The following is a 27,614-nucleotide window of genomic DNA, read 5'->3' as shown; positions in this document are numbered from 1 at the left end:
TACTGTTTTTATCCATTCTGACAGTCTGCCTTTTAATTGAGGCTTTTAGACCATTTTCTTTCTTTTTTTTGACCATTTTCATTTAATGTGATTATTGATACAGTTGATATGAATTTCTCATCCTGTTTGATTTCCATTTGCCTTATCTACTTTGTTCCCATTTTCTTCATTTTCTGCTTTCTTTTAGATTAATCAACTAATTTTTATGAGTTAATTTATACGTATACATACATACATACATATGGATGTGCTTTGCTTACATAACTATAATTCTTTAGTTTTGCTATTTTAGTGATTGCTTTAGAGTTTAAAGCATATGACTCCAGTATCACAGTCCACCTTCTTGTAATGTTATTTTAGTGATTGCTTTAGAGTTTAAAGCATATGACTCCAGTATCACAGTCCACCTTCTTGTAATGTTATTTTAGTGATTGCTTTAGAGTTTAAAGCATATGACTCCAGTATCACAGTCCACCTTCTTGTAATGTTATACCACATCATATGTAGTTTAAGAAAATTACAATAGGGAACATGTGGGTGGCTCAGTGGTTGAGCCTTTACCTTAGGCTCAGGTTGTGATCCCAAGGTCCTGGGATCAAGTCCCACATCAGGCTACCTCGGGGAGCCTGCTTCTCCCTCTGCCTGTGTCTTTGCCTTTCTCCATGTCTCTCATGAATAAATTAAAAAAATCTTTTAAAAAATTACAATAGTTTAGTTCCATTTCTTCTCTCCTAGCCAGATCTTTTGTGGATCTGTGAGATTATAGTTTTCATTAAGTTTAGAAAGGTTTTGATTATGTTTTCTTTTCTTTAAGATTTTATTCATTTATTAGAGAGAGAGAGAGCATGAGCAGGGAGAGAGGCAGAGGGAGAGGGAGAAGTAGACTCCCTACTAAGCAGGGAGCCCAACATGGAGCTTAATCCCATGACACCCAGGTGCCCCTATAATATCTTTATGTTGAAGTTACTTAATATATATTTGTTTAATGTATGAATGAATGAATGTGAAAATACACAGTCCTTTATATGCAAAAAGTACTCATATATTTTATTTTATTAAATAATGAATTTGTGAGAGAGAATGAGCAGGGGGTGAGGGAGAGAAACAGAAGGGGAAGGAGAGAGGGAGTAAAGAATCTTAAGCAGACACTGTGCTGAATGCAGAGTCCAATGCTGGGCTCAATCCCAAAACCGTGAGATCATGACCTGAGCCAAAACCAAGAGTTGGATGCTTTAACAACTGACCCACCCAGATACCTCATATATTTTGTTTCTGGTTTTGTTTTCCCTCTGATGTAGATTCTGTTAGTCTATTGAAAATCCAGGATGCAATTCTTTCATATGAAAGATTAATAGAACTTAAAAAAAATGACTGTGAACAACTTATAAGAAGAATTAAAAAAATGGGATATAAGATTAATGGACTACAAAAGGAGCTATCAGAAACAAAAGAAATGAAATCACAGTTAGAGCATCAAAAAGTGGAATGGGAACAAGAACTCTGCAGTTTGAGGTATGACATCCTGGTTTTAAGGAAATATTGGAAATATTTCAACTATTTACTTTTTTTATATATATATAATAGGCTCCACAGTCAACATGGGGCTTAAACTCACAGCTATGAGATCAAGAGTCACATGCTCTACCAACTGAGCCAGCCAGGAACCCCTTAAAATATTTACTTTTATACTATAGTTGTGTAGGAGAAGTTTTGTAATTGTTAATTTGCCTTCTGGGATTTTATAGGGAAGAAAACTTCTTTAGTAATGTGAAGTATGAGTTTCTTTGAAATAATATAGCAAGTTCTTAACAGTGAATACTTCTAACAATTTAATGTATATTCCAAATCATAATTTTAATGACCATATAGAAATTCACCATATGGAGACCTCATTATTTAACAAATTGAATTTTGGTTGTTTTACATTTCTCTCTATTTTTTTTTCATTTCTCTATATTTTAATGCTATAAGGAATGTCTTATTTAATTCTGTTTCTACAGTTTTGGTTACTTGGAATAAGTTCTTTAATGTAGTATTGTTTGGTTAAAGTATAAATTTTTTAATGAAGGTCTCTGATCCATATTTTAAAATTGTTTTCAGGAAAGTTTATATTAATTTATATGCGATCCCTGGGTGGCGCAGCGGTTTAGCACCTGCCTTTGGCCCAGGGCGTGATCCTGGAGACTCAGGATTGAATCCCACATCGAGCTCCTGGTGCATGGAGCCTGCTTCTCCCTCTGCCTGTGTCTCTGCCTCTTTCTCTCTCTCTCTGTGACTATCATAAATAAATAAATTAAAAAAATAATAATTTATATGCCCACCAACAGTGTAAAATGGTCAATTTTTCTCAAGACAGAAAAAATTTTTAAACTTGGGTTTATTCTTAACATATGCAGGGGCTATTAAGTAAAATGGAAAATGATTAATGGTTAAGTGTTTTCAACATTTCTCTCATGTAAAGAAAATTATTTCAAAAGTCTATGCTGAAAGCACATATTACTCTTTATTCTTAATTAATATGGATCCTGTGTTCTAAAAGGAGTTTTCAAATGATTTATAAAATTTATAATAATCAATAAGGTTGAGAATATTGCAAAAGAAGAACCATAAAAAGTATGGGGCAATAAATATTAGACTCCCTAGTCTACTGCTGGATCACAGTAATCTGCAGGTGTATGTTGTGTAAACAACATGTGCAGATGCTGTCTTACACTGTAGATTATTTTTAGAGGTACCTTTGATGTTTTATGAAGTAAAAATTTATTTCTAGTGAATTTATAAAGTTGTTGATAAACAGTAACTTCTCTTTTTAGTTAGTAACTAAATTATCTATCCTATTTGAAGAGTAATTATGACTATGTGGGGAAAATGGTAATCTTCAACTCTATCTTTCCTGAATAATTTCAGAATTCCTTTCCTTACAACAACTACCAGAGTTATTACTGACTAAAAGTTACTAAATGGTATAATGCTTTCTCATTCTTTCTTTTCAACTGTATATATATCTATGTCTATCCTTTGGAAGAGATTGAAGTGAGAAATTAAAAACATGAGCCCTAGAAAGGAAAAAAATTGAGAACATAAAAATTTCATTTGGATAATGAAACAACATGTTTGGAACCAGATTATAAAATAAACTTTTTATTGCTAACAAAACACATTTTAAAATGAACACATTTATTTGCAGATTTACCTTAAAACAGGAAAAAGAAAAGAGAAAAAGTGCTGATATGTTATATGAAAAAATTAGGGAGCAATTAAGAAATAAAGAAGAGCAATATAGTAAAGAAGTCGAAATGAAACAACAACTTGAGCTTAATCTTAGAACACTAGACCTGGAATTGAAGAGTGTAAAAAACAATTTGAATCAGGTAAATTTTTGACAAGAATTTTATATTTCCATCAATATTTCTTATAATATCCTTTTGACTTAATATATATTATTAGGTTTGAAATAGATTAAAAATTTAATTTTATCCTAATAGGAACAACCATTATATTTATAGCTAAAATTATTACCTTATTGGAATTCTTGGTTTCTCATATATGTTGTATGTATATTTTCTCAATGAAGGGATTGAATGTAAATTGAGATAAAAGCCAATAAATATTGGCTTTCGTTTTCTTTGTTTTTAAAATGAATTTTATTTATTTTTAGACAGAGCATGGGCAGGGGGACAGAGTAGAGCAAGAGGGAGGGAAAAGAATCTCCAGCAGACTCTGGTCTGAGCACAGAGCCTCACTTGGGGCTGAATCTCACAACCCTGATATTATGAGATCATGACCGGAGCCAAAAAAAGAGTCGGATGTTTCACCCACTGAGCCCCACCAAGGTGCCCCAGTTTTGGATTTTTTTTATGTTAAAATAGAGGCTAAATTGCTTTGAGACCATGATGAAACTAGTTAAATGTTTTATAAAGAAATTTTATTTCACAATACTATGTCTACTTATATTTTTACTCTATGACACATTTAGCTGTCATTTCAATTAAAATTTGAATTATTCATGCAGGATAAAAATCCTTGTTTTAAAAGACTACTTTTGAAGACTTTTTTTAAGTTTTCTTAAGGCTTTTGACTTTATTTTAATCATATGATCCAAACTCCTAATGAAAATGTGTTTCTAGGTTATAGAAGAGCGAAATGACATTCAGAGGCAACTCTCTCAAGAACAGAATGCCAGAATATTACAAGATGGAATTCTAAACAATCACCTTTGCAAACGAAAGGAAATAGAAATATCTCATACAAAAATGAATTCTGAGGTATTTTCTTTAGTTATTTTGAAGTACATGTGTGTGTGTATTTGTATGTATATATCTGTATATTGGAATTATTATTTTTCTCCATATATGTATATTTATTTTAAAAAACAACACTGTACATCATGGGAAGTATAGAGGAAAATATAAAGTATGTGTATATATTTGTATATATATAATATATAAATATATTTCTAAAATATATTTTTAATTTATATTTAATATATATATATTTTTCTAATTTTTATTTATTTATGATAGTCACAGAGAGAGAGAGAGAGAGGCAGAGACACAGAGGGAGAAGCGGGCTCCATGCACCGGGAGCCCGACGTGGGATTCGACCCCAGGTCTCCAGGATCGCGCCCTGGGCCAAAGGCAGGCGCCAAACCGCTGCGCCACCCAGGGATCCCGATAAATATATATTAATACAATATTTAATAAATATATAATATTTTTTATACATATACAGTATATATAAAGTATATATATATTGGGGAGTGAAGTGAGGGGAGTTGCATTTTGATCCATTAGTTAATTACTTAATTAATTTTAAATTTTTATTTATTAGAGACACAGAGAGAGACAGAGACACAGGCAGAGGGAGAAGCAGGCTCCATGCTGGATGCCTGACTTGGGACTCCATCCCGGGTCTACAGGATCATGCCCTGGGCTGAAGGTGGCGCTAAACCGCTGAGCCACCCAAGGCTGCCCTTATTTTTCATTAGTTAATTTAAATGCATTTGTCTACAAGGGTCAAATAGTGACATTCATAATATCCTTATCTGAAGAAGAGGTTTTTATTATTTTCCATAGGAATTGATGAGCTTTCCATAAGCTCAAAACTCTTGCTATTAACAACATAGGTTTTAGTTTTGGCAATTACTTCACCACCTCTATATTCATAGAGAGGTTAGTTTCACACTTCCACTGATGAACAGGAGGAAAAGTATAGCCTGTTCAGAGACCTTACTTTGGATGTTAGGCTCGTACTTTTGTGAAAAGTTAACAATTTGCTCCAAGTAGTATCCAATTTCATTACAAGGAGCTTTTGAAACAATCAAATGCTGTAATATATACTTAATGAAAATTTACTGATTAGTATTTTGTTCTTAATAAAATAGCTCAGTGTATTTTCCCCTATTTTGCATTTATTGCCAGTGTAAACATCTGAAGAGGAAATAAAATTTATTGCAGCCACAGATAATCTCGTGATATTTTAGGAGCTGTATAAATTTTACCTTGTTTGGCATTGGTATTTTGAAATATAAGGCTTCTTTTTAAAGGATTTTGTTTATTCATTTGACAGAGAGAGTACAAGCAGGGGAAGTGGCAGGCAGAGGGAAAGGGAAAAGGATGCTTTCTGCCAAGCAGGGAGCCTGACATGAAGCTCAATCTCAGGACCCCAAGACCTTTTCATGACCTGAGCTGAAGGAAGAGGCTTAACTGACTGAGCCACCCAGCCACTCCTGAAATATAAGGCTTCTTTTGTATTTATGTTTTACATTAGAGAAGTAGCTGCAGTTTGGTGCAAAACACTAGTAATGGAGTACGAAGACCTGGGGAAAGTCCTGCAGCTCACTTAGTATTTTTAACCTCCCCATTCTGGAATTATGATAACTAAAAGAGATCATTAATGTATGCAGAAGTGTTTATAGTATGATGCCTAGATTTGTCATTTATCAGTAGATATAATTCTTATAACTGACTATAGAAATGTTACAAAAGTAGAACATCTATGGAATATTCTCAGGAAAAAATAATTTTAGGAAATTAATCTGTCCAAATATATGCAGAGCTAAGTATTTTCCTGTGGACTGTGTTCGATATCAGAGAGTAAACTCAATTTTAGTGTAGTCAGATATATTAGTCTTTTTTTTTTTTTTTTTAGGCCTTCTGAGTTTGTTGTAAATCAGAGAAAGACCTTTCCAATTCTGAGATTCTTAGAATTTTGTCATGATTTCTTTTTTCCTTTCATGCATTCATTGTCTTCAATTACATTTTTGAACTTTGGGGAATTTATGCTTGTATAAAGGTTTGAGGCTTGAATCCAACTTTATGTTTTTCTAGTTGGATATCCACTTACTGCAACCTATTCATTGTATAAACAGAGATTATTTTTTAATTTCAGAGAAAATCATGATGTCATTTTATTGAGTTCCAACTAAAAGACTCTCATTTTACTTAGGCTTCTCCTACTCATGAAAAAGCAAAAGATCTGTTACATAAAAACCGCATGTTGCAGGATGAAATTGCCATGCTAAGACTGGAAATAGACACAATAAGGAACCAGAATCAGGAAAAGGAAAAGAAATATTGTGAAGACATTGAAATTGAAAAAGAAAAGAATGACAGTCTTCAAAAGACCATAAAACTGAATGAGGTAACATTAACAAATACAGTATTCCAATATACTGGACAGCTCAATGTTCTGACAACTGAGAATACAATGCTACACTCTCAACTGGACAATGAAAAGCAAAACAAAGAAAGACTAGAAGCAAAAATTCAATCATACCGAGCTAGACTTGCTACTGCTATACAAGATCATGATCAAAGTCAGGCATCAAAAAGAGACCTAGAACTTGCTTTCCAGAGAGCAAAAGATGAGTGGTTTCGTTTACAGGACAAAATGAACTTTGATGTGTCTAACCTAAAAGATAACAATGAGGTGCTTTCTCAGCAACTTTCTAAAGCTGAAAGTAAATTCAATACCCTAGAAATTGAGCTGCATCACACAAGAGATGCTCTCAGAGAAAAGACTTTGGCTTTAGAACATGTACAAAGAAACCTAAAACAAACCCAGTGTCAGAAGAAGGAAATTGAACAGAAGTATCAAAATGAGCAAAGTAAAGTGAATAAATACTTTGGAAAGCAGGGATCCTTAGAAGAGAGATTATCTCAACTACAAAGTGAAAATATGTTGCTCCGACAGCAAATAGATGATGCCTACAGCAAAGTTGACTGTAAAGAAAAGACTGTAATTGATATCCAAGACCAGTTTCAGGTTATTGTAAGAAATCTTCAAGCTGAAAGTGAAAAACAAAGTGTTATACTGCAAGAAAGAAATAAGGAGTTAATCACTGAATGTAACCATTTAAAAGAAAGAATATATAAGTATGAGAAGGAGAAAGAAGAAAGGGAAGTAAGTATTCAGAAAGACAAATATTTTTCAAGCTTCCTGAGAGAAAATTCAAAGTAATGCTTGATTATGGCTTCTTCTTCTTCTTCTTTTTTTTTTTTTTTTTTTTTTTTGAAGATAAAGAATGTGCCTGCACCTAAGTGGGAGTGGGGAGAGAGAATCCAAAGTGGGCTCTATGCCCAGTGCAGAGCTCCAACTCATGACCCTGAGTTCATGACCTGATTGATTATGGCTCAATTTTGAATCTAGTTGAGCATAAAAAATATAGAGAGTGTAAGTCAGCGTACTTGTATCCAGCAAATAAAAATTAGACCTAAGAGGTGCTTTAATTTGATTAAAAATGCCATGTCATGTATGAAACTTCAAGAGGTTAAGTTATAAATTTTTTAAAAAAGTAGGCTGATATTAGTAATTGAGTGTTAAAAAAATAATTTAGTGTTAATACTACTAAAATAATTGTAGTTATTGTCACCACATTTTAATACCATGATGAACAGAAAACTGGAAAGGCTCATACCTAAATGAGTATTTTGAAATTGAAGTTCAATTAAGTGGATTAATTTGACAGCTAATTCCAGATTTGTCACATGAACTGAAGTGTAGATACTGTATCTCAGTACTTTTCTTTTGGTAGCCTTTTATACATTTTTGGTTAGCATACTTTTATCTTTATTTATATAAATTTAATTTTTTACTCTCAAATCATTTATTCTTATGACCTTTTGACTCTTTGAAGGCATCTATTTTTCATCAAATCATAATTTGGGATAACTGTGGTGAGTTTTAGCAAAACTCAAATAACTCAAATAATTTGCTCATTTCAAAACTCAATTAACTATCATTTGGGCATAAATTTTTCCAATACAAAGAAAATTATACTTTTGTGATTTATTGATTTGTCCCTGGATCTCCATTTCCAGCTACTGAGGGGTGGCAGGATTCTTGTGTAGCAGGAGTGGAATGAGCATGAGCAGGGAAGGGAGCCCTAGGAGCTGAGGTCAAGGAGGGAGGTAGAAGCCAGGTTATGTAGGGGGCTTGAAGGCCATTAGAATGACTTCACTTTTGTTCTGAGATAGTAACCTATTGGAAGGTTTTGAGCAAAGGGTTGACTATGTGAAGAACTTGGAAGTTAATTTAAGCCTCTAATAAAAAAGAGAGAAAACATTTCATTAATGTAGAATTTACCACTGCTAGTCTCACTTATATACTGATTTCTTTTTGAGACTTCAGCAGGCTGGGAAGCTTTGCAAATTCATCAACAAAGAATGGGTAGTGAGGTTGAAATAATTATCTAAGTAACATAACACTGACTAAGCAGGAGGGTAACACTTTTTGTATCTTTAGCCAAATTCAATAAACAGCAGTGTGTACATTTTAGGAAAAGAAGGTGAGTTGATGTATGTGGTGATAAAGTACATATGTTAGAATTACATATTATTAACATAATAATAAGATCATTTATAAAATCAGTAACAGAAGTGTCTTATTAGGTAGTTATGAGACAATTTCAACAAGAACTGGCTGATGCCCTGAAAAAACAATCTATGTCAGAGGCTTCATTGGAGGTTACATCGCATTATCGTATTAATTTAGAAGATGAGGTACAGGATTTAAAGAAGAAATTAGATCAAATCAAAAGTCAGGTATGTATTAAATATAACATGTCAACAGTTTGTCTGTAGCTGTTAAATAATATAAAGTGTTGTAGAATGCTAATTTCCATGGACCACTTTGTTTTGTATTTTCATTTTAATTTAGCATAATTTTAGTGTCTTCACCATGCACTTATTTATTAAATTCTGACTTTCCATTCTGCTATCTGTGTTATATGTTTTTGCTTATAGCATTTACTAGGAAAGTTGAGACTTATGCAATTATTATTCACACAAATTGAGGGACTTTTTTTCCTGCTAAACAAATTTTTTAAAAGATTTATTTATTTGAGAGAGAATGCACATACATGCACACTCATGTGTAGTGGGAAGGGGTCACAGGGAAAAGGAGAGACTCTCCAGCAGATTCCTTGCTGAGTACAGAGCCCCAGGCCAGCTTAATCCCACCACCAATGAGACAATGACCTGAGCTGAAATCATGAGGTGGATGCTTAACCAACTGAGCCACCCAGGTGCCCTAAACAATGCTTTTTAATAATATCTCTATTACCATGATGAGGCGAGCTAGCTAAAATCAGAAGATATTAATGGAATGTTTCGGAAAATCATCTTATTTCTCATCTTCACTTTTATGGATAGATATAGACTCTGTACTGATTTCAGGATAACTTTTACAGAAAGGTTACTTTATGACTAATGCAACTGAGGCATTTCCATCGTTTTCTTTTCCTTTTAGATATATTATAAATGCATGGAAAATTTCAGATGATGTATAGTATATACACCCAAAAGAGAGAATTAAGAAAATTATCTAGGTGGTGCCATTGGATTTTTTTAAAACTTTACTGAGATATAATACATCTACCATACACTTTACCAATTTAACATGTGTAGTTGTCTCTGAGTACATTTATAGAGTTGTGCGACTCTCACTGCCATCAGAGCATTTTCATCACCCTGAAAAGAAACACTTAGCTGAGGTGGGCACTTGACGGGATGAGCACTGGGTGTTATTCTATATGTTGGCAAATTGAACACCAATAAAACTATTCTTTTAAATAAAAAAAAAAGAAAGAAACCCTTAGCTGCTGCCCCTGACCTGCAGCAACCAAGAGTCTACTTCCTGTCTCTATAGAGTTGCCTATTGTGAATATTTCATATAAAGAGAGTCACACAATGTGTGGTCCTTTGTGACTTGCTTCTTTCACTTCCTGTTTTTGGGGTTCACCTGTGTTCTAGCATATGTCAGTGCTTCATCTTTTGATGGTCAGACAGTCCTCCATTGTAGGCTAAAGCCCTTGTTCATTCATCATTTGATGCACCTTTGGGTTATTTCCACTTTGTGGCCATTAATAATGCTGCAGTGAACATTGATTTAGTTGTTGTCTGGACATCTGTTTGTATTTCTCTGCCATCAGATTTTATCCTCTGAGTTAATTAGGTTGATTTTACCATCTCTTAGCCTTTTATTCATTTTACCCTTTCTGTTTTTTTAGTCTCCCTTTCTCTTGCCTAATCCTACACTATTGAGACCTGGCTCATTGTCTCTTATTCTCCAAGAGGCTTTCTTTAACTATTCTAACTCCCCTTGAACATACTTTTTTCACTCTTGTTATCCAGTCTGTACAGACCAGTTTAGTCCTTTATTTTACATTGTTTTTATTTTTTTCATGAATGACAATTTTGTCTATGTACAAACGTATCTAAGAGGGAAAATATTTTATATTTATATGTATGACACCTATCCTTGTATAAATTTAAGAATATTTTAACTTAGTTTTTAGGATAAAATTAAGTACTTTATACATAGCGTAATTTCTGATAGAAAAACATTGACATAACAAAGCTGTATCCTAAATGTATTTTAAGCAATTAAATGTAAAACTAAAAGCATTTAATCTGATAAGGCAATGTATTCAAACAGATGCTTGTTTTTCCCGCCTTCATTATGGAAAAACAGTCTAAATATGCCTTCCTTCATTATGCAGCCAGAACTGAGATTTACAGATTTACAGCACTTTACCAACTATAAAGTTCTGGGGACAGGTTTTCTTTTCTTTTAAGTTTATTTGTTTATGTAATTGCTACATCCACTGTGGGGCTTGAACAAGACCTGAATGTTAACAGTCAGGTGTTCTTTTAACTGAGCCAACCAGGTGCCTCTAGGGACAGTTTTTCTGATATGCCACACCACAGAGCCTAAATCTCTACTCATCAGAGTACTTGCTAAAGCCCTCTAACATAAACAGTTGCTAAGATAAACAATATGAACATGAAACAATTTGGGAACATTGGTTTAGCAAGAGTCCATTATTTCCATGTCAGTGGCTTTACCTTGCCTCTGATGGTCATGTAAGTTATTTAACAATCAGTCTAGGAGTTACTGTTTGCACCATAGTCCATGAGTATTGTTCATTGAGTAGTATAGAGAGGAAGTAAGTTAAAATTATTGTAAGTGGAAGAAAGTACCATTGGCTAGTGGAATTGGTAAAAGGTTTTTTTTTTTTTAAAGATTTTATTTGTGAGAGACAGTAAAGGTGCCTGAGTGCACAAGCAGGGGGAGGGGCAGAGAGAAAGGGAGAAGCAGGCTCCCTGCTGAGCAGGGAACCCAATGTGGGGGGGCTCAATCCCAGGACCTCGAAATCATGATCTGAGCCCAAGGCAGATGCCTGACTGAGCCACCTAAGCATCCCTAGTGAAATTTTTTATGGAGTTCTGAGGCTACATCCTGGGCCTCATGCTCCCCATTTGCTACCACTTTCAGTAAGTAGTATGAAGAATGATTTCAATATAACTTGTGTAAGAGAGTACTTCCATTGGCCTGCTATCTGCCTAAAATATCAAGTATTGTTAAAACATAAAATACAGCAACAACAATAATGCTAATTGCAGACACTTAGAATTTGGTATGTGCCACATACTCTTCTAAGTAGTTCATGTATATTCCCTAATTTAATCTTACCAGCATCACAATGAGGTAGATACTATTATTATCTTCATTTTACAGATGAAGAAAGTGAGATGCAGAAATTTGAAATAATTTGTTTAAGGTCACACAGCTAATACCCAGAGGAGTTGGGAATTCAGATCCAGGCATATTCTGCTTCCTACTAAGATACTGCCTCTTATACTATTACTTGAAATATCTGATTGTCACTGAAAGTAGCATGTTAACTTTTATAATCACTGGGATAACCATGGTCATTTATAAATGTGAATATTTAAAATTATAATTGTGGTGCTGGGAATAGAAAATTAGAAATATTTACTATAAGGTAATTTCCTGTCTTTCCTCCTTTGAACAATATATAAATATGTATATCTACTGATAAAACATAATTTAAAAACATTAAAAATGTTATGTTTTAATACTAGAAGAGTGGTCAGTAAGCTTTTCTGTAAAGGGATTGTAAATATTTTGGGCTTTGTAGATATAGGTCTCTATTGTAGCAGTACAATTCTGCTGTAACCATAAATCAGTATGTAGAGTGTCTATGTCCAGTGAAATTTTGTTTAACAGGTTATGATTTATACTAGATTGTCAGTAGTTAAAAGTATTTCTTTTCTCTTTTAGTTACGTGAAGCACAGGATCGATATACAGAGGCTGTAGGATGTATTGAGAAGTCACAAGATCACATACAAAAGTATAATTTTTTTTAAAAAAAGATTATTTCTTTATTCATAAGAGACACACAGAGAGGCAGAGATAATTTAAAGCAGCACAGAAAATAACTTGAGTATTTATAAAGCAGATAAGTAGTATAGTATAAGAAATATATCCATTATGATAAATACATCATTGTTTAGCTGGGTAAAAATTTCAGCTTTGCGTGATATTGAAATGCATAATTTTTGCTTATGATCTTTAAATTTTGTACATTAATTATGAAATACATCCAGAAAAATGGCACAATTGCCAAATCTACTTTTTAAATTTTTAAGAAATTATGTAAGACCGGGATCCCTGGGTGGCGCAGCAGTTTGGTGCCTGCCTTTGGCCCAGGGTGCGATCCTGGAGACCCGGGATCGAATCCCATGTCAGGCTCCCAGTGCATGGAGCCTGCTTTTCCCTCTGCCTGTGTCTCTGCCTCTCCCTCTCTCTGTGTGACTATCATAAATAAATAAATAAATAAAAATTAAAAAATTTATGTAAGACCTTTAGATGTTTGTTTAGAAATTATGTGGTATGTTTAAAATTTGTGTCTGAGAATAAATATTTTAAAATATGCATTTTAGGCTTGAAGTTGAAAATGCCAAGTTAAAAGTTACAATCAAGAAGCAAGCAGGCCAAATTGAACAGCTTCAGGAAGACCTGTTAAGTCCAAGTTCGGTAAGTCAGTCTCTTAATTTCTGTCCTACTGAGAAGGAGTTTTATTTCTCTAGTAGTAGTGTATAAGAACATTTTGGATAATATGAACATTCTCACTCATAAAAATATTCATATTGTTGCTACTTAACTACTATTGGTATAATTCCTCTTTATAGATAAAGTTCACTGAATTCATAAATCAATAATTTTTGTAGTTAAGACTTTAATAAAATAGACTGTGATAGCCTAAACAAAGCAACATTTTATATATATCACATTTTGTTTACCTGTCAGTGTACATTTGGGTTTTTCTCCTCTTAGCTGTTGTTAGTAATGCTGCTGTGAATATTGGTATACTAATGTCTGCGTCCCTGTTAATATTTTTCAATATGTTTAAAAATTCCCCAAACTTTAAGTAAATAATTTGATCTTGAATTCTGAATTTCTCTTATAATCTAAACCCTTTACTGAGATTTTGAGAATGGATTACTTTACTAATAATTTGTAGTGATTTGTAATTACAAACTTGTAACTTGTCTTCATTAAGAATGACTACTAGGAAAAAAAAAAGAATGACTACTAGGTAATTATACAAACATTTTTCTCAAAGGAACGTAGTTTTGTCTTTGTTGGATTTTGAAAAGAAAAGAAATGCCAGTGAAAAAGTAGAAATGACTGCTCAGTCAGGACCTTACATAGTAACACAGTGCTCCTAGCATTCATTGCAACTAATTATTTTCTATTCCCTCGAGTTAATCTGGCTTTCAGAGATTTAACAATTCAATCTCAGAAAAGATTAATGTGCAATCCAGGATACCAGCTCATTGATAGGTAGTGAAAACTATATAACTATTTACCAAGCAGTACAGGATTATCATGCCATTCATACCCTCCTTTATAGGAGTGGTTACCAATGAGAAGATTGCATTGTGACTTCTAAGTTGGAACAGTGAGGTAGAAGGACCTACAACTAGTTTCTTTCAGTCACCAAGTTTATGTACATGCAAATTTCATTAGAATGAGCACATTCTATTGATTGGTCCTTTTTGTGGCCAAAGAAACATCGAAAGAAAAATTTTTTTCATGACTTCATATAAACTACTCAAATTGTTTTACTGTACTTTTCATGCAGTTAACATGACAAAATGTTGGTAAGGAGTCTTATCTCTGTGACTGAGAGTGCCATGAGTTGTCCCCCTACAATGTCATACAGGAATCTATTAGGGAAGCCATCACATGTTACAGACTTTGTAAGAATATCCATAGATATTCTGTAGATTCCTAGAGAAATGAATTAGAGTAATGGTATAAAATTATTAGCTGTCAGGTTTCATCCGATTGGTAGTGAAATGAAATAGAGTCCAGGCAAAAGTTGGTTGAGGCAGGCTTTTAATGGAACACGCTCTGGGGCAAGGTTCCATGGCCCCACAAGGGAGTGAAGCCAGGGAAGTCACACCCAAAAGGAGTACATGTGAGCTTTCTAAGGGAAGAGGTAAGGGGTTATGTCTGTATGGGGTGATAGGTATTAGGGCATATTACTGGTAGAATTGGTATGGGGCAATAACTGCTTATGCCCTTATATGGAGGTTGGGTAAGGTACGGTTCAGGTTTCCTACATAGGTCCTGTGTACCCCTGATGACGTGTGCTTGGGTGGTCTGCTGATGGCAGGAAAGTTCTGAGGCGGGGGTAACAAAATGGAAGGCCCACCACCATTTTATTGGTGCCTCCCAATTCCCCCTTGATCCTGCCAGCCCAACATTAGCCACTTTAAGCTTACCCTTTAAAACAGAAACTTAAATAGCTTTCCACCAACTTCATTCATAGCCCTAATTTCTGTAGAAGGTTCTTACCTCATAAATCCCCAGGACAGAGACTGCCTGTGTTAAGATATTTGATGGACACAATTTTGAGGTGAAGAAATCTGGATTGAGAAGAAGAGATAGCTCTAGCCGACTTAAGCTTCTGAACAATATAGTCAAGTGTGTATCTGAAAAGAATTTAGAAGAAAACTTCCTTAAGTCCAAATCTCTATGGAATAGGAAAGTATTCAAAAGGAAACAAAGACAAACCATTCATAATCTGACCCTTGGGAAGAACTTTTGCAATATAACAAAAAGGCAAGACAAAGTACAATGGTCAGCATCCTGAGGGTAAGGGTGCCCCCTGAGATTAAAAAATAATACACTCAGGATGCCTGGGTGGCTCAGTGGTTAAGCTTCTGCCTTCGGCTCAGGGCATGATCCTGGAGTCCTGGGATCGAGTCCCAAATGGGGCTCACTGCATGGAGCCTGCTTCTCCCTCTGCCTGTCTCTGCCTCTCTCTCTCTCTCTCTCTCTCTCTCTCTCTCTCTCTCTCTGTGTGTGTGTGTGTGTGTCTCTCATGAATAAATAAATAAAATCTTAAAAAAAATACACTCAAAGTAATATCAAAAAGGGTCAACATAAAATGTACAAGATTAGATGTGTTGAGGTGTCTGGGTGGCTCAGTGGGTTAAGTGTCTGCTGTGGCTCAGGTCATGATCTCAGGGTCCCAGAATTGAGTCCTGCATGAGGCTCCCTCCTCAGCGGGGAGTCTGCTTCTCCCTCTCTCTGCTCTTCTCCCCATTTGTGCTCTCTCTCTCAAGTACATAAATTTTAAAAATATAAAAATAACAGATTAGCTAACTACAAAGGTAATCCACATCAGGTAACAGCTTTTGAGTGAGTGGTTGAAAATAATGTCTATGAAGAACTAGAAGGAAGATTGAAAAGGACAGATGACCTCAGTAAATGGGTCAAGGCTGAAAATGTAGATTAGAGATTCTGATTTTGAAGCCTTGAGATTTGGAGAACTCTGAGAGCATGTCAAAAGAGGAATAGCAAGGGTCAGGGAGTAAATGTCAGCAGTTGGTGTCATTTAGAAATTAAATAGGATTAGAAGAGCAGAGGGAGGGTATGGTCATTGTTTTCAGCTGCTGCTGAGTAGTAAAGCAGGATAAGGACTTTCAACAAAAGATCCTTGGGATCCCTGGGTGGCGCAGCAGTTTGGCACCTGCCTTTGGCCCAGGGCTCGATCCTGGAGACCCGGGATTGAATCCCACGTCGGGTTCCCGGTGCATGGAGCCTGCTTCTCCCTCTGCCTCTCTCTCTCTCTCTCTCTCTGTGACTATCATAAATAAATAAATTTAAAAAAATTAAAAGAAGATCCTTGATGGCCCTCAAGATTTTTTAGTGGAATTCCAGGATTGAAAGCCAGATTTTAGTGTAAAAGAAGCAATGAAAAGATGAATCTGTGGCTGAGATGACACATTAAAGAATGTTCAAGTCCAGTGAAAGGGGAAAAGCAAGATGATAAAAAAATGCCACAAGAGTAAGAAAATGTTTTTATATAATATTGGGAAGACTTAAATTTTATTTAAAGAGAAAAGTGGTTAATGGAAAAAAAGAAATTGAAATTTTGCAGAGAATGTTTGAAATGCTTCCAGAGAATGAGAGTATCCTAAAGTTAGATGATCTTCAAAATTATAATGGGTACTGCATGGGAATTTTTCAGATATTATCTTAATAAGGTATGATCTCACAAAACCAAGAGTATCTTAAGATATTGATGAAAATGTTTCTAGGGCATCTTTAGAAACTAAAATATAAGTATAACCACTTTAATTTTTTTCATTAATACTTAGTATTAATATGGATAAAAACCTCTGTATTTCATGAGTAAATTTTGGCAATTTAAATTCTAGGAAAAAATGATGAAAATATAGAATCAGTTTAAGCTGTTTTAAGAAATGTCCTTATTTTTGAAATCTGTTTTTATTGACATTTGGTTCATAAACTATATTTTATATGTATTTTATAAACCTGTCTAAATACATATTACTCATGAATTCATGAGAAATAATATTTTATAAAAGGAGTCTCTAGATTTTTGAAACTAATTTTCTTGAAAAATTTTTTTCAAAGCCTATCGATGAAAAGGAAAGTCTAAAGAAATGTATGGAGTTAAAACAATCTCTGGAATTCAGTTTGGATCAAGAGGTGAAGAAAAATTATGAATTAGAAAAAGAGAATACTGGGTAAGACTATAATATTTCACACCACTTTAACCATTAATTAATTGATTTAATTGTAATTTTATTTTATAAATCAGAAATAGAAATTTTTGCAAAATACTAGATTTACTGTTCAGTGATTCCTTAAATAATAACAACAATGCCTTTAACATAGGTAGTCAACTGCACTTTTCATTGTCCACCTTGAATTATTTCTGCAAGATATCTTTGTTCTTAGATAATCTTTCCTTTTAGTAGTGTTCTTAAAACAGATATTCTAATATCTAAAAACCTACCTGTCATCATGTAACAATATCAAAAATTATCTTGGTTTGACTTCTATTTCTTTTTATTTTATAATTTGAATTTAAATTAATTAACTTACAGTGAATTATTAGTTTCAGAGGTAGAGTTCAGTGATTCATGCGTCTTATATAACACCAAGTACTCATTCCATCACGTGCCTTCCTTAATCCCCATCACCCACTTACCCCATTCCCCAATCACCTTCCCTTCCAGCAACCTGCAGTTTGTTTTCTATTAAGAGTGTCTTCCAGTTTGTTTCCCTTTCTGATTTCATCTTGTTTTACTTTTCCTTCCCTCCACCTATGCTACTCTGTTTTGTTTCTTTTCATTTTAAAGATTTTTTTTTAAATTTATTCATGAGAGACACAGAGGGAGAGAGAGAGAGAGAGAGAGAGAGAGAGAGAGGCAGAGGAAGAAGCAGGCTCCATGTAGGGAGCCAGACGTGGGACTCGATCCCGGGTCTCCAGGACCAGGCTCTGGAGAAGGCAGGCGCTAACCCGCTGAGCCACCCAGGCTGCCCTGTTTTGTTTCTTAAATTCCACATATGAGTGAAATCATATGATAATTGTCTTACTCTGATTGTCTTTCTGGTTCCATCACATCATTGCAAATGGCAAGATTTCATTTTTCTTTTTAGAATATTTTAAAGATTTTATTTATTTATTCACAAGACACACACACACACAGAGACGCAGAGACAGAGGCAAGAAGGAGGAGAAGCAGGCTCGATGCAGAGAGCCCGATATGGGACTCCATCCTGGATTCCGGGATCACGCCCTGAGCTACAGGCAGATGCTCAACCACTGAGGCCTCACTTATCCTAGCAGTTGGAGCCTACATTTTTTTATTGCATCTCACTAATAATAGCCTTTTTTATTTCAACTTGATTAGATACTAGTTGTTTTATTTCTCCAGAAAGGCATTCTCTAGCATCTTCTGTGTGTTTTTAAGCTCAGCTATTATCTTTATAGTCATTATTCTGAACACTAGCTCCAGCCTCTTACTTATGTCCATACTGATTAGGTTCCTGGCAGTCAGTACTGCCTCTTGTTCTCTTTGTTGCAGTGAGATTTTCCATCTTGTCATTCTGTCCAGAGAAGAATAGATGAATGAGAGAGCAAAATATAAAAATAGCAAAAATGACCCCAGAGAAATACACTAAACAAATCAGAAGAGACCCAAAAAAGATAAAAAGGTTAAAAAAGGAGATAATATAATTAGAGAGCTGAACAGAGCAGAGCAGTACACTGGATCTTATGTGTATTTTTGTCTGTTTGTTAGGAAATTGCATCCCAGAATGATAAGGAAAGGAAACCTTGTATATATACAAAAATAAAATTAGATACAACCGAAGGATAGAATGTAAGTGTAAAAATGGAAATTAAAAGACAAAATGAGAACAATATTATCAGCCAGTTGAACAGAAGAGAGCAATATTCTATATCCAAGGTACATTTTGGTCTGTTTTTAGAGTAATTTATCCAAAGGAAAGAGAAGATAGAATGACTTACATGTATACAGAATTAAAATTAGGTAAAATGAAAGAATAGAATGTAACTGTAAAAATGAAAGTTAAAAAAGATTTGCAGAAAGTGGACACTTTTCTATTTGTAGAAGTCCTGCAATTCTTCCCTTAGATCTCTGGTTGATTTCACAGGGTGTTCAGAATGATTTGATAGCTCTCTGGCTGAATTTCTGGGATCAGACAAAACTATGTTCTCCTCTTGCTCTGCCATCTCTGACTCAAGTGGCTTACATTTTCTTCCTGCATTTTTTAGTTATAAAATATATCATTCATACAAAAATATATGTCTGACTTAAGAATAAAATGAACAATTGCATTTTTACCACTCAGATAAAAAAAAATGTCTTTCTGATGTTCTGAAGCTCCCACTTGGCTTCCTTTCTGTTTATTTGCTGAGTGCTTAACTTGTGCTCTGATTCGTCAATACTTTCTCATTTAACTGTGTTCTCTGCATTGTTTTGCATCCCCTCACTTTACTAAGAGTCTGCTAGCCAAGATATTAGATTTCTTTTTAAAACAGTCTCATAGACTATTACATTATCGTTCTGCTGATTTCTTTTCTTCTAAAGCTCTGCCTCTTTCTTCTTCCTCTGAACTCAGACTTTAAATATTTTTCTTTCCTCTTTCTCTTTCTGTTGAATGATCTCCTTTGATGTTTTTTGTCTGTATTTTCTTTTCTTCTTGTAGACAGGTAGGTAGGTACCAAAATGTATTTTTTGTGTCTTTTTAAAACATTAATAGATGAGGATGCTTTTCCTCTTCACCGTGGATTGCTAGTCTCTGGTTGATAGCCACTTAATAATAGATCAGTTTTTATATTAAATACTGAAAATAGATATTAAAAATAACTTACAAGAACTCTTAATATAGTGACCCTATTAACTCTTTAACTGCCATATGTGTCGTAAAAATCTTTTTCATATTTTTTTTACCTAGGAATATAATTTAGTTGGTATTTTCTCAAACAACGTGAGATTAGAACAAATGAGATATCATAATTAATAGATTTGTTTATATGATAGAACATATTATCTATTTAAATAAATATTTAAATAAATAAATAAATATTAAATATTTTCTCTTAAAGGACCTGACTTACTCATTCTATACCTTCTGCAGATTTAAGAACCTCTTAAACATGACAAGAAGGATGTTAAGTAAATATGAAAATGGAGAGCTTCCTTTCTATGGAGATTTAAAAACCAGTCAAACGGAAATGGATATTCAGATTAATATGCTAAAACATAAGGTAATTTTTAATTAGTTTTTGGACTCTAAAATCATTGAGAAATAAATCACTCCATGCTTTGAGCAGTGAAATACTGATTTGTATGTTAATTTTGCATACTTGATATATTTTTTTGGCAATAACTTTATTGAGATATAATGAACATAAGATTACCACAATCCATTTTAGAACATTTTGTCACCCTAAAAAGAAACCCTACACCCTTTAACTGTCACCTCATGCTAGTTTCCCCTTCCCTATTCTTCTTAGCCATAGGGAGTTGTTACTCTACTCTCTGTCTCTATAGATTTGTTGCTGATTTTGGACATTTCGTATCAATGGAATCACAAAATATTTTATCTTTTCTGACTGCCTTCTTTCCTTTAGCACATCTTTAGATTATTTTGTATGTGTCAGTGCTTTATTATTTTTATTGCTGGATAATATCCCACTGTATGGACAACCCACATTTTATTTATGTATTTATCATTTGGTGGATATTTGGATTGTTTTGCTTTTAGGCTGTCGTTAACAATGCTATTGTGAATACTCATGTACAAGTTTTTTTTTTTCATGTACAAGTTTTTGCATGAACATTTTATTTCTCTTCGGTATATACTTATAAATGGAATTGTTAGTTCATATGGTAACTGTCTTTAACATTTTTTTTAAACCTTTGAGGAACTGCCAGACTATTTTCCAAACTGGCTGCACCATTTTACATTTTTATCACCAGTGTTTGAGGGTTCTCATTTTTGCTGATTCTTGTCAATGTTTGTCGTTATCTGTTATTTTTTATTATAACTATCCTATTGGGTATAAAATGACATGTTGTGGGGGTATTTTCATTTGCTTCAATTTTTTATTTAAATTCTGGTTAGTTAACATATCATGTAATATTGATGTCAGGAGTAGAATTTAGTGATTACTCATTTAAATACCCAGTGCTGGGCAGCCCTGGTGGCTCAGCGGTTTAGCACCACCTTCAGCCTAGGGCATGATCCTGGAGGCCTAGGATCGAGTCCCATGTCAGGTTCCCTGCATGGAGCCTGCTTCTCCCTCTGCCTGTGTCTCTGCCCCACCCCCTCTCTCTGTGTCTCTCTTGAATAAAAAAAAATACCCAGTGCTCATCAGAACAAGTGTCTTCCTTAATACCCATCACTCATCTAGCCCAAACTCCTCCCACCTCTACAGCAACACTAAATTTATTCTCTATAGTTGAGAGTCTTTTTTGGTTTGCCTCTTTCTTTTTCCCCTTCCCCTATGTTCATCTGTTTTTTTTTTTTAATTCCACATATGAGTGAAATTATATGGTATTTGTCTTTCTCTGACTTATTTCACTTAGCATAATACACTTGTTGAGTTTCATCTATCTTGTGGTTTTAATTTGCATTTTTCTTAGAATTGGTCATGTTGAGTATCGCATCTTTACATGTGGTCATTATTCATTTCTATATCTTCCTTAAAGAACTAATCATTTCTTTTGCCCATTTTTATATTGGATTGTTTTTTCATTATTGTAAGAGTTATTTATATATTCTAACTACTTATCCCTTATCAGATATAGGATTTTCAAATATTTTATTCGTTACCTTGCCTTTTCACTTTTTCTTGATGGTTACATTTAAAGCATAAAAGTTTTTATTTAAAAAAAAAAAGGTTTTATTTTTTAAATTTTGAGAAATATTTAATCTGTTTCTGTCTTTTGATGCCATATTTAAGAAACTGTTGCCAAATCCAATCACAAACATACACACCTATATTTTTTTCTGTTTTATAATTCTAGCTCTTAATATTTCGTGTTAATTTTGTATATATGTTATGAGGTAGAGGTCTGATTTTATTACTTTGTGTGCGGATATCCATTTGTCTCAGTACCATTTATATAAAAGGTTAACTCTGGGCTATCAGCCTTCCTGTTTGGAAGTCTTGCTGATCCATCCATCATCTTTAAAGTTCACAATTAGATACTCTTTTGACCTGGTTCTTGTGCATACAACACTGGTGCTGATCCTGTTCTTGGCACAGATCTTAAATTCTTGGAAAATGCAGTTGCCCACATCCATCTTATTTTACTGAAATAGAGAGATATGCATAGCATAGTTTGATAGCTCAATGCATAATTAATGGAATAAACATTTCATTACATTATTTCAAGAATACACCTGTAAAATATCAGGTTGCATCTAATTGAATTATCAGAGACAAATATTAGGTTAGCAATTTGAATTACAAAAGAATTTCAAAGCCAATTTGTATGATATGGAGAAGCATTGTAGTACAATATAAAGATGAGACAGTCTTACCTCCCCACAAAAATAAGCTTGCAGTAAGATAAAGGAGAATTTGTATTTAACTTAAATGTGCCAAAGAACAATACATTTGTTTTGTTAATGAAAAGATTATAAATTATTCCCTAATGTTCTCTTTATTTCATCACTGATGAAGGTAGAATGAAGATTATTGATTTAGAAACCCTCAAAGCTGCCTATTTCTTTTAGAATTGCAGTTAATTGAAATCAGGTAAAAGGTTCCATTTTGCTTATTAAACTCTTTCTAGTTCAGTTGTTACACTTCAAATCATATGTCTCTCTGCTTGTCAGTCTTTGTTCTCCCTTAACTTAAAGGGAAATTCAAAAGAAATGTTCCTGCTTAGTTTTAATAATTTGTAATTTGAAGAGAATCTTAGAAAAAATATCATAGAGAAAGGAAGATGGTGGCAGGGTAGGAGGAGCCTAGGCTCACCTTGTCCCACTAATACAACTAGATACCTATCAAGTCATACTAAATGCCTCAGAAACCTACCTGAAGACTGAAAAAACAAAGGCCATAACTAAAGAGAGAGAAGAGGCCACTTCAAAGAAAGTAGGAAGTATAGAGACATAGTTTAGGAGAGAAACAGATCCTATTTGCTGCCGATGGAAGGGAATAGTGGTCATAGTGAAGGGCAGGAGAGAGGAGCACCTGGGAATGCACATAGCCACTGACTTGGATCCTATTTGCTGCCAATGGGAGGGAGTAGTGGTCATGGTGAAGGGCAGGAGAGAGGAACACCTGGGAATGCACATAGCCACTGACTTGGATCCTATTTGCTGCCGATGGGAGGGAGTAGTGGTCATGGTGAAGGGCAGGAGAGAGGAACACCTGGGAATGCACATAGCCACTGCCTTGGAAAAGGAGAGCGGCTGAATTTTGGCAGTTCTTGCAACAAAGGGGGCTTAAAGCCTAGAATTTTAAAGGTTATTGGGCTTGGCTGGGATAGAATCTGTAGGGCACTATGCTTGGAGAGAGGCAGCAGGCAATCTACCTCGGAGCATACAGCATGGAAATAGTGATCTGAAGAGTACCAGGGGCACAGAGTGGAGAAGTTACTCACTCTTCTCAGACCATGTCCCTGAGAGGCAGTGTTCATGGAGACACGTCTCTGGGAACAAAGGAACCAGCTGGCTGGTGCCATTTCCCTCCCCTGACCCTGAGCACAAACACAGAGCCACCTGTGGGAATCAGTGCCACTCTGACACCAGCTGCCTAACTTGCTTACACCAGCCACCACCCGTTTGCACTCCAGGGGAACTGCCCTTTTCAATCATGCTTGCCTCAGTTCCAGCACAGCAAGCCCTTCCCCCAGAAGACCAGTACAAACCCCTGCGGACACCATGTGTCCCGACCAGAGTTTTGCAGGGTCTCAGTTCCAGTGGAGTGTGACAGGTCTCATTTCACAAGCTAGTTCAAACCTGCTAGATTCAGGCCAAGTACCAAACACTGCCCGCAGCAGATACTGAGAGCCTATCTCTCAGATGACTGGCCTGAGGGATAGAGGAGCCAGAACCCAGTAGCAGAGTGCATGCCGCACACCCTAGAGACCCTCCCTGAAGCACCAGGCCCTGGGCACTATGTGACCATTTTCAGTGGTCCATTACTTTAGGAACAGGTGACATAACTGGCTTTTCTAACCCAGAGGAACTGACAGAGACCTAGACAAAATGAGAAGACAGAGGAATTTATCTCAAATGAAAGAACACGATAAGGCCACAGTACCAGAGATTAAAGTGAGACTGATATAAATAACATGCCTGATGGAGGATTTAAAGCAGTGACCATAAGGATGTTCAGTGGACTTGAGTAAAGAATGGAAGATATCAGTGAGACCCTTACAACAGAGATAAAAGAGTTAAAAAAAAATCCGAGATGAAGAGTACAATAAATGCAATTAGAAACACACCTGATGCAGTGAACATCAGACTGGAGGAAGCAGAGGAACCAATTAATGACATAGAAGACAAAGTAATGGAAAGCGAGGAAGCTGAATAAGAGTGAGAAAGAATTATGCAAAATGAGATTTGACCTAGGGAAATCAGTGACTCCATCAAATGTAGTAATATTCATATTATAAGAGTCCCAGTAAAAGAAGAGAGAGAGAAAGGGTAAGAAAATTTATTTGAAGCAAGAATAGCTGAAAACTTCTCTAATCTGGGGATGGCAACAGATACCAAGATCTAAGAGGCACAGAAAAAAACTCCCATCAAAATCAACAAAAGCAGGCCCACATCAAAACACATTATAATTAAATTTGCAAAATACACCAATCAAGAAAACAAAAGCAGGAAAACAAATCAGAAGCTTCCATGGGTAATCTCTTAAGGTTAGTGGGAGTTTTTTCAACAGAAACTTTGTAAGCCAGAAGAGAGTGGCATGATATATTCAATGTGGTGGGAAAAATCTGCAGCCAAGAGTACTCTATTGAGCAAGCCTATTACCTAGAATAGAAGGACAGATGGAGTTTTCCAGACAAACAAAAACTAAAGGAGTTTGTGAAACTAGCCCTGCAAGAAATATTAAACACACACATACACACACACCCCAAAACCAAAGGCAAAACCACTAATAAACATGCAAAGAAGAGAACAAAATCCAAATATATCACTAAAGAAAATCAGCAAAACATCAAAGACACAAAAAAGAATCAGAGAAAATTTCCAGAAACAACCACAAAACAAGTTGCAAAATGACACATACATATCTATCAATAATTGCTTTGGATGTAAATGGACTAAATGCTCCAATCAAAAGACATAGGGTGTCAGAATGGATTAAAAAACAACTCTATATTCTGCCTATAAGAGACTCCTTTTAGACTTAAAGATACCTGCAGATTGAAAGTGAGATGAAGGGACCCCTGGGTGGCGCAGAGGTTTAGCGCCTGCCTTTGGCCCAGGGCACGATCCTGGAGACCCGGGATCGAATCCCACGTCGGGCTCCCAGTGCATGGAGCCTGCTTCTCCCTCTGCCTGTGTCTCTGCCTCTCTCTCTGTGACTATCATAAATAAATAAAAATTTAAAAAAAAAAAAAAAAAAGAAAGTGAGATGAAGAAACATTTATCATGCCAATAGATGTCAAAAGAAAGAATAGCAATACTTATATCAGAGAAAATAGATTTCAAAACAAAGCTGTAACAAGAGATAAAGAAGGGCCAACAAAGTGGACAAACAGGAGATCTATCAATTGTAAATATTTATGTACCTAACATGGGAGCACCCAAATACATAAAACAATTAATGACAAACATGAAAGAACTAATTGGTAATAATACAAGAAAATTGTATGCATGTTATTTTTATTTTATATGTATATTTTAATTGGAATTAGTTGCTTTTATTCCTAATCACAAAAGTATCCATGAACACAGTGTACAATTTGGATATTTTAGGAAGGCATAGAAATCCCTAATTCAGTACTTTAACACCCCATTTATATGAATAGGCAGAAAGTCAACAAGGAAACAGTGGCTTTAAATGACACACTGGGCCATGGGTGATGGACTAAAGAGATATTCAGAATGTTCCATCCTTAAGCAGCAGAATACAGATCTGGAATATTCTCTAGAATAGATCATGTATTAGGCCACAAAACAGGCCTTAATAAGTGCAAGAAGATTGAAGTCCTACCATGCACCTTTCCTGACCACAATACTATGAAACTAGAAGTAAACTACAAAAAACAGTCTGGAAAGACCACAAAAACATGGAGGTGAAATAACATCCATCTATCAATGAGTGGGCCAACCAGGAAAAAAAAGAAGGAATTTCAAAATATATGGAAACAAGTGAAAATGAAAATTCAATTTTCCAAAACCTTTAAGATGCAGCCTAAGTGATTCTAAGATGGAACTATATAGCAATACAGGCCTACCTCAAGCCACAAGAGAAATCTCAAACCACCTGACCTTACACCTAAAGCAGCTAGAAAAAGAACAACAAACAAAGCCTAAAGCCAGCAGAGGAAGAAAATAATAAAAATTAGAGCAAAAATAGGGGTGTCTGGGTGCCTGAGTTAGTTAAGCAGCCAACTCTTGATTTTGGCTCAGGTCATATTCTCAGGGTCCTGGAGTTGAGCCCTGCTTCAGACTCCAACCTCAGCAAGGAATCTACTGGAGGATTCTCTCTCTCCCTTTTCCTTTGCCCGGTCCCCTCCCCCGCCCCCCGCCTTCTATCTTTAAAAAATATTAGGACAGAAATAAATTATATATAAACTATACAAAGATAAAAATAGAACAGATCAACGGTAGCTGGTTCTTTGAAAAGATTAATAAAATTGACAAGGCTCTACCATAGTTACCAAAAAGAAAAGGGAAAGACCCAATTAGAATCACAAATGACACAGGAGAAATACCAATAATGCAGAAATGCAAACAATTATAAGGGAATATTATGAAAAATATATGCCAACAAATTGGACAACCTAGAAGAAATGGAGAAATTCCTAGAAACATAAATTATGAAAACTGAAGCCGGAAGAAATTAGAGCAGACCAATAACCAGCAGACGACTTAAATCACTAATCCAAAAACTCAGAACAAACACAAGTCCAGGACCAGATGGCTTCAGAGGCAAATTCTACCAAGTGTTTAAAGAAAGAGTTAGTACACATTCTTTTCAATCCATTCCAAAATACAGAAAAGGAAGGAAAATTTCCAAATTCATGTTATGAGGCCAGCATTACCCTGATACCAAGACCAGATAAAGACACCACAAAGAGAATTACAGGCCAATATTCTAGTGTAAAAATCCTTAACAAAATAGTAGCAAACTGAATCTAACAATACATTAAGAAAATCACCACCATGATCAAATGGGACTTATTCTGGGTTACACGGGTGATTCAATATCTGTAAATCAATCAGTGTAATGCACCATCTTAAT

The 27,614-nt window shown here is 35.0% G+C and overlaps 1 protein-coding gene across 4 annotated transcripts in view; it reads left to right on the top strand.

The window, feature by feature from the left end:
• Positions 1-27,614, top strand: part of LOC140633284 (ankyrin repeat domain-containing protein 26-like) — a 114,963-nt gene that overhangs the window by 64,462 nt on the left and 22,887 nt on the right. For all 4 annotated transcript variants that reach the window (XM_072825607.1, XM_072825610.1, XM_072825608.1 and 1 more), the window contains 9 exons: positions 1,299-1,512; positions 3,188-3,371; positions 4,128-4,265; positions 6,448-7,404; positions 8,892-9,044; positions 12,589-12,659; positions 13,252-13,345; positions 17,267-17,379; positions 20,306-20,435. In XM_072825607.1, coding sequence (XP_072681708.1) covers positions 1,299-1,512; positions 3,188-3,371; positions 4,128-4,265; positions 6,448-7,404; positions 8,892-9,044; positions 12,589-12,659; positions 13,252-13,345; positions 17,267-17,379; positions 20,306-20,435 — 2,054 coding nt within the window. The remainder of the gene's footprint in view (positions 1-1,298; positions 1,513-3,187; positions 3,372-4,127; positions 4,266-6,447; positions 7,405-8,891; positions 9,045-12,588; positions 12,660-13,251; positions 13,346-17,266; positions 17,380-20,305; positions 20,436-27,614) is intronic.

The sequence above is a fragment of the Canis lupus genome, chromosome 5 (assembly GCF_048164855.1).
Source record: "Canis lupus baileyi chromosome 5, mCanLup2.hap1, whole genome shotgun sequence".
In the NCBI taxonomy this organism is placed as follows: Eukaryota; Metazoa; Chordata; class Mammalia; order Carnivora; family Canidae; genus Canis; species Canis lupus.
This window is presented reverse-complemented; position numbering and strand designations above follow the sequence as displayed.